The 14332-nt window shown below is 37.0% G+C and overlaps 1 protein-coding gene across 5 annotated transcripts; it reads left to right on the plus strand.

The window, feature by feature from the left end:
- Window positions 1–3235: 3235 nt before the first annotated feature.
- LOC104595977 (uncharacterized) lies at window positions 3236–13367 on the plus strand. Of its 5 annotated transcripts, XR_016080742.1 has the most exons (16): window positions 3236–4867; window positions 5017–5225; window positions 5347–5417; window positions 5960–6048; window positions 6199–6249; window positions 6627–6722; window positions 6819–6895; window positions 9730–9916; window positions 10182–10256; window positions 10571–10821; window positions 10925–10994; window positions 11066–11161; window positions 11314–11350; window positions 11934–11997; window positions 12460–12538; window positions 12991–13049. XR_016080742.1 is itself a non-coding variant. In XM_019197591.2 (15 exons), the coding sequence occupies exons 1-14, from the start codon at window positions 4562–4564 to the stop codon at window positions 12507–12509; spliced, it is 1665 nt and encodes a 554-aa protein (XP_019053136.1). In that variant the 5' UTR covers window positions 3237–4561; the 3' UTR covers window positions 12510–12538; window positions 12991–13367. The 5 variants fall into 5 exon arrangements, 4 of the variants coding, with proteins under 4 accessions (XP_019053136.1, XP_019053135.1, XP_019053137.1 ...); XM_019197591.2 differs by lacking the exon at window positions 11934–11997 and having other exon boundaries at window positions 3237–4867; window positions 12991–13367; XM_019197590.2 differs by lacking the exon at window positions 11314–11350 and having other exon boundaries at window positions 3237–4867; window positions 12991–13367.
- The last annotated feature ends 965 nt before the right edge of the window (window positions 13368–14332 follow it).

The following is a 14332-nucleotide window of genomic DNA, read 5'->3' on the forward strand; positions in this document are numbered from 1 at the left end:
CTCTAAGTTAAATTTTGAAACTCATGTTCTCCTTTTTCAAGTATTCCCATATTCCCATTCTTTCTCCTTCTCTACTCTCACGGCTAAAAGTTCTATAACAAGTGACTTGGCAAAACGAGAACCAATACACTTGGCTCCTGCTTTTGCAACTGCTCTCTTCACTTCAGCAATCCCTTCCATGATCATCCAATGCCTTCTAAACAATTCATTGTGCTTCACTTGCAGCTCGGCATAGTGTTGAGCAATTCTAGCATGGCCTAGGGCAGCCCTTTGTAGTGCATCATCCAACTCCTCCGTGCATTTTTTTTTTCTCCATCCTCAATTCTACCTCTACCTTCTCAACATATTGGTGCTTGATTCAAGATCAATTCTAAGTTCATTAATCAAAGATCCACTCACTGTCCATCTCTGTCCACTTTGTCTTTCCTTCTCAATTTCTTCATCACTTTTGTAATGGGAATCTGCATTTCTTGGCTAGATTGATAGTGATAACAAAGGAGAGAAACTTTGTCTCTCTTGACACCAATTCAATCACAGAATACAAATCACAGTAAAGACATCTCAATTGTATAGCAAATAAAACAATAAAGGTCTGGGCTATGGTATTCAATGTGCATAAGCGGAGATAGAGCAATAGATTGTGCAACTCAGTAAATTGCAAGGATAGGAAGAGATTCTTAACAAGGCTTTGGAGCAGAGGAACAAACTTGTCTCTACACGCTACTTATATATGGTTCTTAAAAGTTAAAATGAGCCTTTGCTTTGCTTCGTAATTATGGTGCGCTTGAGCAGTCGAACATTTAGGTGGTGTTTGATAAATCTGAAAAGTTAAAAAGATATTAAATGTCTGAAATCTAAAAAGAGGCATAAATGCTTTTCTACTTTTTAGAGGATTTGAATCCATAAGTTTGTTTGTGTTGGATCAACCCTTTACTGTCTGAAATTTACTGATTTTACTATTTTACCCTAAAACAATACTATTTGGAAATGTTGAATTCAATTTGCATTATCTCATAAAAATAATTTTTCAACCTCAAAATAATATTGAAACAATACAAATAAAAAATAATAAATTAATAATTACTAATTAATAAATGAAATAATTAAAATAAAAAAAATAATTAATGACTATAAAAATATTAAAATAATTAATAATTACTAATTAATAAATTACACAAATAAAAATTAATGAAATAATTAAAAATTACTAGTTAATAAAAATAATTAATAATTAATAAATAACATAAGTAAATTTAATAAAAAATAATTAATGTTTAATAAAAATACTAAAATAATTAATAATTAATAAAACATATTATTATTCACCAAACCACCGTTGCTGCATGTTGTAGTTGCGGTGGCAGTGGTGGGAAGGCAGGAGAGAGAGAGAGAGAGAGAGGTCGAATGTTTAGATTTTCTAGGTTTGGGGTTATCAGGGGTACCTCACGTCATTTCCAAAATATTGTAAGGATATTTTGGACTATGCATCGGCTCTAAAATGCATCTGAGCGCGTTAAGAGCCAGCCCAAAGTCTATTATTTTCAAATCTGAAAATAAGATTCAGACCAATTTTAAGAGGTAAAACCAAACAAGGGGTGAGGTCTGAAAAGTACCATTTTCAGATTTAGACCTCTAAAAAGTGCAATCAAACGCCACCTTAATTTTTGTTGGATTCATAGTTTCAGACATTACACCCATGGTCCCATCTTTGACGCCCACAAAGAAGAAAAAGAATGAGGAGACTGGACTCAGCTATTCTTTGATCATGATGGCACTACTTCTGTTGTCTCGTCATATAGAGACTGCATGCCCCTTTCTTTTAGTTCAGTCTCGATGTAGAAGACGATTAACAACATCTTCTTTTAAAAGTAATTTTGATTTTTTAAAAGTTTAAAACCATAAATGTATACTGACGAACTAAATTGACGGATCTTTAGAGTTCAAATAGTATACTGGCACGTTTTAAAGTTCAGATGCTAAAAAAGTGTAGTGTATCAATATGAAATCTTCCCCTTATTTAAAAAAAAAAAGATTTATGCATAATAAAATAATAAGAAATGAAGTTAACGTTTCAAAGGAAATGTATATAATAAGAAACGAGTAACATGGTCTAAATTAATTGGATAAGAGAGCAAGAATAGGTGATTAGGAAATCCGAATTCTTAGATTAATGGGTGAGTGGGGTTATCTTTATTTATCCATAACAGCAAATTAAGTCATATATTGTCTCCTGTCTCGTCTCTTTTGACTCTTGCCCAACTAACGCGTATCTCATGGGCTGCTAACTGTAATCTGCAAACCCAGGCCCACATCCACATTGTCATATATGTCAACAAAAGGCAAAAGCTACATCTCCACCGTCATTGGCTGCTAGGATTTTGCCACGCACACTCCATTTTTTTTTTTTTGGTTGGGTAATGAAAAACATGGAATTGTGTTGTGGATAGACAGAGACAGTGAGACAGAGAAACGAGGCAGACCATAGAAGCAACACGTGTTGATTGATGCCAGCACTACACCCATGTGATTGTTGGGGCATCTCCTCTCTCTTCTACACCGCGACTACCTCGATTTGTTTTTTTCTTCTTCTTTTGGAGAATGATGAGCGATGAAGACCTGGGGCGACTGGTAACGGGGGAGGGGAAAGCAAAGCAAACTGTGTCTGGACTCTAACAGGAGTGACCAAATTAATTGAAATATGAACTAATTGATTGTATTGGGCTAGCCCTGTTTTTAACTTTTTATTGGCCCAACCCAAATATGAACTAATTGGTCTTCAAGAAGTTGTAAATAGGTCCAAGCCCATATACTCTATGAGCCATCAGCCCATCGGATTAGGTGAACCTAATAGTTGTGTTACTGGCCGTGTAACCAGTAGTTACACCCCACGTCAGCCATCCGCGCAAATGACGTGGGGCGTTATTATTGGTTACAAACAATAAAATTCAGCTAATTAGGATTGGGTAAATTTTTTAAACTACTCTTATGCTTTAACTAAGTGTATCTTTATTGTTTAAAAATCGATTAATACTATCTTTACTATTTTTAACAATTGACTAACTCTACCCTTAGTATCTGTTAAATTTTTTTTATATGTGATATAATGTGATTAATATATTTGTCCAAAATCCCAAAAATACCCTTTCCTCCTCTATTCCTAAAAATCCATCTCTGCAATTGACTAAATAAAAAAAAAAAGAAAACATTTTGATTGGTAAAACCATCGATCAAGTTCTCCCAATCAGAGATTCTAATGGTAAGAATGATGATTAAAGATCTTGGATGCCAAAACTAAAATAGTAACAATAAGGGTAGATCGACAAGAAAGAGGAACCTATGGTCAATCTGAATCTCAGTATAGTAAAAATCAACAGTCTGAACTCGATCAAGCTTACAAATACAGACAAACAAGAAAGAGACGGGGAGAGAGAATATGATGATACTTGGTAATTCTTCAGGATCCCACTTGTAGATCCACTTGTAGATGTCGATTTTTTGTGATTACTTGAGCTGGATTCGGCGTCAACACATTTTCATCCTTAGATAATAGAGGATCAGTTCCTCATCGGTGGGGTGGAATCGGAACCCAGGACGCCAAACCTTTGCATCTCCAAAATCATCACAAGATAGCAGTGTGGAATCGGAACCCAGGAGGCCAAGCCTTTGCATCTCCAAAGTCATCAAAAGATAGCTGTGTAGTCAGAAGAATATTTTGCTCTATTGCCGATAAACGAATGAATCAACAGAAAAAGAAGCAGAAAAATCAGGAAAAAAACACCCAAAAAATTAGGTCAAGAGTGTACGAAAGCCCTTTTTCTGTTTTGCTTCTCTCCTATCCAGGATCAAAATCAAAACCTGAAGAGTCTCAGGATCTCTTCTTTGCAATCAAAGTCGAGACTCTCTTGCAAAAAAACTCTAATTGCCTAACCAAATCCAATCCAACGAAAGTGATAATAGAGAGACATAAATAAATGTAGCTTCCTCCAACCAAAACCCGTTGCCTGATGCGGAACTCGTAGGATGGGTGTGCTTTAAAAGAAGCGCCTGAAGGAGTCTCCGGTTGAGGAGATGGCTGAACGGGATGTGGTGTTTTAGAAGAGCGCTAAAGAGTGGCGGTTGTAGTGGTTTCAAAGAGAATGAGAGGGGCGCCGACCTCTGCAGTTCCAAAGTAGGATGGCGATTCCGGAGAAGAGCGCAAGAGTAGCGATTTCTATGGTTCTGAGAGATCTACAGTCCTAGCCGTAAGGAGTCTTACTGTTGTCCGATCCAAGTTCCGGTGGTTTTGGCAGTTTCGGCGAAGAGAATGAGAGGGAGAGGGAGAGGGAGAGGGAGAGATCCGAGTAATCTACCATAAGGGTGAAATAGTCTTTTTCATATCTATGTTGACAGACGTTAATGATTAGGAAGCATTATTCATTGTTAAAAACAATAAGGGTAGCATTAGTTAATTTTCAAACACTAAGATACTCTTAATCAATTAACTAAACCGTAAGGCTAGTTTAAGAAATTAAACCATTAGGATTCTTGTCGGAACACCCCCCGCCGACCGAGTCCAAACGACATGGAGTGTCCGACGACACCTGCTTCTCACTCTCACCGGCTTCTTTCTCCGGTGGTTTCCCACCAGAAACATAAACCATGCCAAATAAAGCTTTGTACGAAGACTCATTTCGAGTCAAATGTCGATTTCTTTGGCATTTCTGCTTCTATACAGGGGGAGAAGAGAAACTCGCTCTCAGGTAAACTCACAGAGCAGAGACACCAAACCTTGTTAAGCATAAAACATCACCGGGAGAAGTATTGGGTTCACTTCATTGGCATTGGAGGCTGTGGTTTATCCGCCCTCGCCATGCTTGCTCTCAAACAAGTAAGTTCCTCTTAACCCTAACCTAACTCGACTCGAGTTCTTCACCGTTATCGGTTGTAAGACTTTACACATGAAATAACATTTGAAGAAGGGAAATAAAACACTCTTTCTTTGAATTAATAAGTTTTAATTCGTTGAACCTATCTTAGGGAATGGAGGTCAGCGGCTCGGATATTGTATGGAGCAGCTTTATGGATGGATTGCAAGAAGCGGGGGCACGATTATATTTGGGTCACTCGATATCAAATATAAAAAGGAACGGTGATGGCTCAAGTCTACCTAATGCAATTGTTGTGTCCAGTGCCATTCCACCTGAAAATGTGGAGATTTTGCATGCCAAATCTCTTGGTGTACCAGTGTTAGTATCACCTATTTTGTTTTTAAATAATTTCTTAAAACCGGAGAGGCAAAACCAATCATTTGTTCGTACGTTACAATTTAAATTTTGAGCATATAATTGATCCCCTTGATATATACAGGTACAAGAGAGATTATTGGCTGGGAAAGATAACAGAGCATTACAACCTTATTGCTGTAAGCGGAACACATGGTACTACATTTGGGTCTAACTTGAGCTTATTTTCCTCAGTGTCCATATGGCCTTAATCAATAATCCTCATCCATTGGCTATTTTCTATAATTGGTTGGTAAATGTGGTATTTCTAGAGTTTACTTCAACCAACGTTTCAGTCATTGCTTGATGCAGCCTGTTCATTCTTCTCAATGAATGGATCCAGGTCTTTTTCATGTCCCCCATGTTAACCATGCAGCGGTTTTGTAATACAGTAACAGAATTATGAAGTAAGCTCTTACATTCTTGTCTGATTGGTTGAAAATGCTTGATGAGTGAAAAAGTAGGGCTAGTTAACTTTTAAATCTTGAAGTAGGGGTCTGTTGGATGTGAAAACAAAAACTAGAATCTTATGTACAATGACATGCATTTTAGTCCATCAAAGAATTATAGCCTATGACTTTAGGTTCTTTTTTATTAGAGAAAAGAAAGCATTAACTTTTTTTTGTTCTTTTTTTCATGTTCTGCTATCCGATCATTGCATTCCTCTAGATCATTTATTGTTATCATTGATATTTCAGGGAAAAGTACAACTGCTAGTATGCTTGCATATGTTTTGAGTGCAATGGGAGATGACATTACTGCTATAGTTGGAGCTCATGTTCCACAGGTATCCTTTTTCCAATTAAGAGAAATGAAGAAGAGTTTGCACTTGTATGGATTATTGTTTATCTTATCTTTCATAGTTTTCTGTCTATAAAAATGAATCAGTGGCATAACCAATTTTGTTCCTTTTTTCTCTCTTTTCTTTTGGTTCCAGTTTCAAGGGGGAAACATTATTTCTGGACGTGGTCGTAATTTTGTCTTGGAGGTATGCCTTTCCATTTCCTAGATAGAATTGGATTTTTAGGACAGAAATTATTTTGCTGACGAATACTTTGATAACTACAAGTTTTCAAGGAGTTATTCAAAGTCCCTTTGTCATTAATTAGTTTAGCACTCTGCCTTACATAATGGGACCTACATATGTTTTATTGGTGCAATATGGACCTGCAAACATGAATGCTAACAATTTTGCTTCTATTTACTACCTGGAAACCTCTTCTTTTTCTTTGTCCATCTAGTTCAAAGATCATATCGAGAGTTCTCTTGTTTACTTTTTTTCTGGTGAATTCTTAATAGATTTCATGATTTTTTTACCAACATACTGATAGATCTGTATATATGAATATTTTCTATTCAAGGTAGGCTGATGAATATGATGGCTGTTTCCTTGGATTATCACCTTATATTGTCGTGGTAACAAATGTAGAATGGGAACATGTTGATGTATTTAAAGACGAGGTTTGTACTTGATGAAACCTTTATTTCTTGACACTGAAATTTAAATTGCATTTGTTAGTCCCCTATCTTTTTGATTGACCTACTTCCGTTTAATAGGAGGCAACTATAAATGCATTCAGGAGGTTTCTCAAGAAGATCAGGAGTGGTGGACATCTCATTTTATGTGGAGATAGGTACATATTTGTAATCCTTTTCTAAATAGAGACATTTATGTGCATTAGTTTTCCTCGGAGAGGACAGACATGGTGTGCTATTTGTTTACTTTTTTCATTACTGGAACTGAGGAAGTAACAATAATATAGTTTTTATTCATTACAGCATTTTGGTAGACCAAGAACTTCTTTTGTTATTATTATTCATTTTGTGTTACATTCCTTGCATTACGTATTCTGAGTAACAAAGTTTGTTCCTTGTTCGGTATTGTTCTCTTTTACTGTTTAATATGCCTTAAGATTTTTTTCTGGATAGATGCCTCACCACAGTGAGCTGCTAATTTCATACTTCATGATATGATTTTCCTGTTGTTTGAGTATCAGAACCCTACTGCTTAGTTTAAAAATGTTTTCAACTTCCATAATGGTCATCACAGTCAGCAGTTCTTTGTTTGGAAAAAATATATTTCCATTTTTCCCACCTTTGGGGGGGGGGGAGGGGTCATTACTGTGGATACCGAACAAGCCACAAGAAGTCTCTTTTCTTGAGATCCTAATTACCTGAACACTGGACAGAAGATGAAAAGGTGAAGGAAAGTTAACTCTACATATCTTGCTATCCTTAACCTTTTATATGCAATTGAGTGGTTCAATCGAAATAAAAACGATTCCTAGTTGTGGATTTTTTTTTTGATAAGTAAGGAGTCATATTCCATTAATTCAAAGATCGGTTACATGAAAATCCCCTTAGAGAGGCATGAGCTGCTGCCTCTCCATACAAAAAACACAAAAACTACATCAAAAAGTGCATGACTGTTAAAAAGACACAAATTACAGTTGCGCCCAGAACAATGTTTCCCTGTTTGTCCCTTGTTTTGCCAAGACATCAGCAAATGCATTAGCTGATCTCCCAACCCACTGTACTGTTACAGACATATTCCTTGTCAGCCATTTGAGTTTCTTTATCTCATTCTTGTAGTCCCACGTGACATCCTCCATATTATTTAACCGGTTCACCACTGTCTTAGAGTCCCCTTCAACCAGAAGCTGTTCCACACCCATTTCTTTTACAAGAATTATTCCTTGTATTGCAGCTAACAGCTCTGCCCATATAAAGTTTGTAACACCTAAAGGGCCAGAGTATAGTAAGACAGCCTCTCCAGCCTCATTCCTCAGTACACCTCCCAAACCAGAGGGACCCGGGTTGCCCTGGCTACTTCCATCAAAATTCAGCTTCAAAGAACCGTGAGGAGGGGGGACCCAGCTTGTCATTACCTTTATCTTTGAGGAGGAACAACTTGCTACTAATAACTAATCCCTCCAACAGTCAGTAAAAGAGAAATGATCAAACAAATCCAGAGTCTTTAACCAATGTATTGCCCTATACAAAATGCAGTCCTTTAAGGCCTGACTGTTTCTCCCCTTTTCGTGGAAGGTCCTAGCATTCCTTTCTTCCCAAACTGTCCATAACAAGGCTGCTCGTGCACACCTTCACATTTTCCTCCGTCTTTTATGGGGCCAATAGAACATAGAAGGGTTAAAGATTGTACTTACTTCTGTTGGCATAATTAACACCAAAGCAAAGGGAGGTAATAATCTCAAGTCTACAGACCTTTTATCCAACTGTGTTGGCTACATGAATATTTCTTTCCTCCTTTCCACTTTGTCGCATAGAACTAGATATAAAGAGAAACAGAAAAGAAAGGTTTGACAGAATTAATTATCTAAGCAAGATGCATTGCAATGTCATGTTGCCATATATCACACAATGCTCATGCTGGACTCAGTTTATTTAAACATAAGCAAACAAGTTTGGCTAGGATTGGGTGATGACTAGAGAAGAATTCGATGCTGATGGTCTACAATGGCAGGATATTTGCTCAAAGAGAGGAAGTAGCTAGGATGTGGGAGGTGCCTGAGAGGGGGGAGAAATGAACTAAATTTTGATGCAGCTAGCAGACCGAAGGAAACGTTGTGATGAGCTATGCAAGACCAGAAACGGTTGGAAACTCATTATGAGAAGAACTACTTGCACTACATCAAGGCTTGAAGCTAGCAGCTGATGCAGGTTGGAATGGGATTGTGGTAGGAGACTGTCAAGTGGTAGTTAATTGGATTCTGTCAAGAATTTGGGCATTTAACTTTCTGATACGGGAACTTAAATTCTTGTGAGATTGAGTATGAAAAAAAAATATATTTTAGAATGGGTTATGCCAGCACCTAGGCTATGTTACCTGGATGCGTTAAAGACACAGCTGGATACGGTATTGGATATAAATTTACAATGTAAATTGAAGTATCTGAGACAACATGGCACTCTTTGTACCCAGATGTCAACTCTACTTTTCTATATGGGAAGTAGTTTTGTATTTCATTTTTAATCAAATCAATGAAGTCAAATATGTTATTAATAAAAAAGTTCGGCTACATGAATGACATGGGTACTATGCATCATGCCATGCAGAACAATACTCCTAAACTATCTTCCATGGCAACTGCACATTAATGTGATGGGGGTATAAAATGCTTTCCATAAAAATGCATCAAGTTCCTTTATCCATTTTAAACTATTTATGATTATTCCTTTTCAGTAGTTTTGGATAATGCATTCAACACCAAGGCTTATATATGTTGAGTATGCTGAGACCTGAGTATAGCCTGCAGTTATTGCATCTTTCAACACCAAGGCTTATAAGACATATTGAGTAAGAAAGTACAACATATCAGCTTCCAGTTCACTAAAAAGTCAATTGTGCATATCTTGGGATGCTGCTGTCTTTTAAAGTTGAAGAAGATTAGAAGCATGAGATTTCATTAATCTCTAACTTGAGAACATTCTGCAATTGACATCACAGTGAAGGTGCATCTAATTTGCTGAATCAGAGAAGGCAAGAAACTGTATCTGACCATGCTCAGCTAACACCAAGTTTCCAGCTATCCAGTGATGGCTATAGCATATCAACTTATGGAATATCAAATTTCAATGATTGGCATGCATCCTCAATTCGCCTGAACTCACAAGGTGGTAGTGATTATGTGCTGGTAAGCACTTGCTTTGTTTGATTGAATTGGATCATTCCATCTAGTTTCAACTGTAGGAAAATATGGTTTATTTCATGACAAAACACAATTGATCTTGAATAATGTTTCTTTTTGCTTGTCCTTTTGTCCATGCGGATGTTTATTTTGGCATTTCTGCATACTGCACTTATGGTGTTTATTTAAATAATCTGATTTGTGGCAATTAAACTTATAAATTAGAGCCATAAAATTGTCAAATGTAAATATTATTTTGAATTGCCTGCAGTGTCATAAGGGGTGTCCTCTGGCAGAAATCAGCCTACAACTCCCAGGAGTTCATAATGTACTCAATTCGTTAGCGGTGAGCGATTCCTAAGTTCATGATTTCTATCTTTAGCAGACACACCCTTCCAATGCTAGAGTGTATCATTTACATCATTTCTAACATGCAAGTTCCAGCCAAAAATTCAATAACTAATCAAACCCATGATGAACTATCTGTCATTTTCAATTTACCTGGATCAGAGGAACCTTGGAACTGATAAAGTAAAAGATATGAAACCTTGGGATGTACAAATTATACTACAAGAAGACATAGTCCCTTCAATTAAAAGTCTCTTCAGTTTATATATTTATTATTTTTTATTAGCAGTTGTTTGTTATTGTGACTTTCAGGTTATTGTTACAGTCATGGCACTGGTCAATGATAATAACCTAACTTGTGATGCAATCAACCGCTTGAGATTTCACTTGAACAACTTTATTGGTGTTTCTAGACGATTCAAGATGATTGGTAGGATTTGCAGCTGCCATATATATGACGATTATGCACACCATCCAACAGAGGTCCATGCAGTTATCCAAACAGCCCGCCAAAAGTTTCCCGTTGGGGCTTTGTGGGTAGTGTTTCAGCCTCATACCTTCAGGTGTTAACTCTGAACGAAATGAATAAATACATACCTTCAGGTGTTTCAGCCTCATATCCACTTAACTGACTAGCATTTTTGCAACATTTGATGACTTCTGCAGCCGTCTAGCAGCATTTATGAAAGATTTTGCTGCTGCATTTGGTGATGCAGATCGAGTGGTTATCACTGAGGTATTAATTCTTCATTTCCCACTTTCTAGCAGTTACAGGTCACTAACAGTCAACATTATTAATAATGTCAGGTTTATGCTTCTAGAGAAGTAAATATTTGGAACATCAGTGGAAAAGATCTAGCTACGTCAGTTGTGGGTCCAAGATCTGAGTACATTCCTTCACTGGTATGCCAAAACAGCTGTTTCCGCATTTTCTACAAATTATGTTGTCTGGATTTAGAAAACATCCTCAAAGGGCATGATAAAGTTTCAGAATGTTAGATGCTTATTATTCAAGTATGTCAAATAAAAGGTCCTCACTCAATGGGTTTTACCAGGAAGGAATAATTCAAGGGATCTTTGTTTTGCCCATAGGTATATACAAAACCTTTAATGGATATAAAATATTTTAGGGCTGCAATTGCTTGGATTCAAATTGAATCAAATATGCTGTATTCAGATTGGATTCGTATATAGCATTCCATTAATAAATTGAATAAAAAATTATTAAAATATTCTATGCTATTATCAAAATAAACTAGAAATGACTTTGGTATTATATATCATGAATAAAATGAGTAGAAAATAACTTTATGAGACTTGGACATACGACTCCAGCACACACGCACACACACTAGGGATGCAACTTGGGCGGGCTTAACCTGAACCCGGCCCAGCCCAACCCGATTTTTTTTTTTTCACGGGTTGGGACTGGGCTTGAAAAGGTGGATGATTTTTATATTTTTCGGGTTGGGCTCAGGTTGAGGTCTTGGCCTCTTGGGTAACCCGAGCCCGGCCCTTTAGATTATAGTGATGGGTGTATGGCAAGGTTTACATGATATTATTAATTTCTAATAGTGATGGGTGAAATTTTAGTTTGACGGCTCTTTAGATTAATAAAATTATTTTATTTTATATTCGATGGTTGAAGTTAACACTAAACTTATCAAAATTCCAGGTATCTTTTCTTTTCCCCCTTTTGAAATTAAAGTTTTCAGTTTATGATTCAAAGAAAATTCCAGGTATATCTTATATTTTCTAGTTGAAATAATCTTCCTTTTAATTTTATGATGAAAATTATATTGCATATTTTCTTTTCTAAATGCAATATATGTATTACACATACACATAAATGTATATTAATTTTTAGTTTGGGGCTTTGGACTGATTAACCAATCCAAGTCTGGTCCGGGCCCAGGCCCAACCCTAGTGCCTGAAATTTTAGTGCGGGCTGGGCTTGGGTTGGATAATTTGGGCTTGAGCTCGGGCTCGGGCTCGGCTTGGGCTTTGGTTGGGCCTGGGTTGAGCTAAAACCCAGCCCAGCCCGCCTGACTTGCACCCCTAACACACACACACACACAAACCAACATTAAATATTCTTGGATTCTGGTCAAATTCCAATTCAAATTTAATATTGTTTGCAGCCCTAAAGTATTTTCCAATTTTGTCTGCTATACTAATAATTTGTCTTATGCACTTATTAGGAGGATGTGGTAGATATATTAGCACTTGGGATATCGATAAACCCCAATAGGGAAACTGTTGTCTTAACACTTGGTGCAGGTAATTTTGTTCCACAAATACATATTAGGCTAAGTTTGGGAGTGCTTATTTGAAAAATAAGTGCTTAAAAACAAGTGCTTATTAGAATAAGCACTTATGAGCGTTTGGTGAAAAAAGCACTTATTTTAAACAGGGGTAGTATCAAAATGATGTGGCAGGCCAAGATAGGCTATAAAGGAAATAAGCACTTGAAAATAAGCCAAAAATTTGGGCTTATTAAATAAGTGCTTATTCTCAGAATAAGCACTTATTTTGGGTTTATTTCCCAAACACAAATAAGTGCATATTGGTGTGGTCCCGGACCAAAATAAGTGCTTATTCAAATAAGTACTTATTTTTAAGCACTCCCAAACTTGGCCTTACTTCTCTTGCTATATCTAACCAGATTTTGAATACCAAACCCATGCTATTTCGTTTCTACTATATGCTTAACATGGGATTTACGTGGTCAGGTGATATTACAAATGTGGGAGTGAAGCTACTTAGTAAATTGCAAGAACGGTTGGAAAAAACATATTAGCATATGCTATCTGATGCTTATTACCCCTCCCCAATCGACAGTTTACTCCTGAGCAGGAAAAAAAAGCCAAACAGAAAAATACAGTCTGGCAGTTTGGTCCAAGACCAACTTTGACGTATAACTTTCATTTGGAATTTGAAGGGCTGAAAACACTGCAACCTGGAGTATAACATGATGCTGGACCGGTAGTGGAGGCATTTTGCAATTGTCAACTGCAAGTTGGATATGATATTGATACAGATCAGATTGGGTTTGTTGTGGGCTGTTAACCCAATTTTAAAATCAAACTGGGATTGATTGAATCCGGATAAGCAATATCTCTCGTACTGTTTTATTTTCATAATGGGGGAATTCACATCTGCGCCCCACATGCACATCTCAGCGTGCATTGGGAACATCTCCCGAAGTTATTCCACATGCACACATTGTTCCCAATGCACGCTGAGATGTGCATGTGGGGCGCAGATGTGATGAGATGTTCCCAGTGTACGGTTGTGATGTTTTGTGCACAGGTTGTTGGCAGAGATTTGTGATCAGTATATCCTAACTTAGATTATGTAATGTTCATTTAATTAATAGCTCTCTATTGTTATTAATTCAAGGACAAATTTCTTAAATTATCCTTACTGTTTAATTTAATTGATTAATTCTACTCTTACCATTTAATTATTGTCTTAAATGTCCCTAAATTTTCTAACAATTGACTAATTATTCTTTTACCAGTAGGGTTCTGTCACAATCCACTCACATGTCATGCCACGTGACTGTTATATTTTGATAAATGACAATAATACTCTTTTTCCAAAATTACGGAAAAATGGCATCGTCGTTCCCTAATAGAGCCACCAAGAAATGCCAGTGGTTGACTGCTACTGTTACAATTCATGTTCCTGTCCTAACACTTAGGTCGCCCAACTCAATCCCCGATGTTCATATCGTTTTGGTGCCTCAATTGTCGACTCCAAGTTGTCCAGAGGTTACCAATTACCGTCTTCAGTTTCGACAGCTTTCCTCTTCGACGCGGTGGGGCTCTTCAGTGACTTCTCCATCGACAGAGTAGTTGAATAGGAGGCGGCAAATTTTAAACAATGGTAGTTTGCTTCGGTCTTTTTCTCCCCACTCTCTCTCTCTCTTAAACAACAGTAGTTTGCTCCTGTTTCATCTTCCTCTTTTCCTCGTAAAACTATCGCTGTAAAAGCAGTCATTTGACCACCGAATTGCCACCACCTCTCTCTCCTCTCCATCATTCCTTTTCAATTGACACCTGACCATGT

This window comes from Nelumbo nucifera, chromosome 1 (genome assembly GCF_055504915.1).
Source record: "Nelumbo nucifera cultivar China Antique chromosome 1, China Antique-T2T, whole genome shotgun sequence".
Classification (NCBI taxonomy): domain Eukaryota; kingdom Viridiplantae; phylum Streptophyta; class Magnoliopsida; order Proteales; family Nelumbonaceae; genus Nelumbo; species Nelumbo nucifera.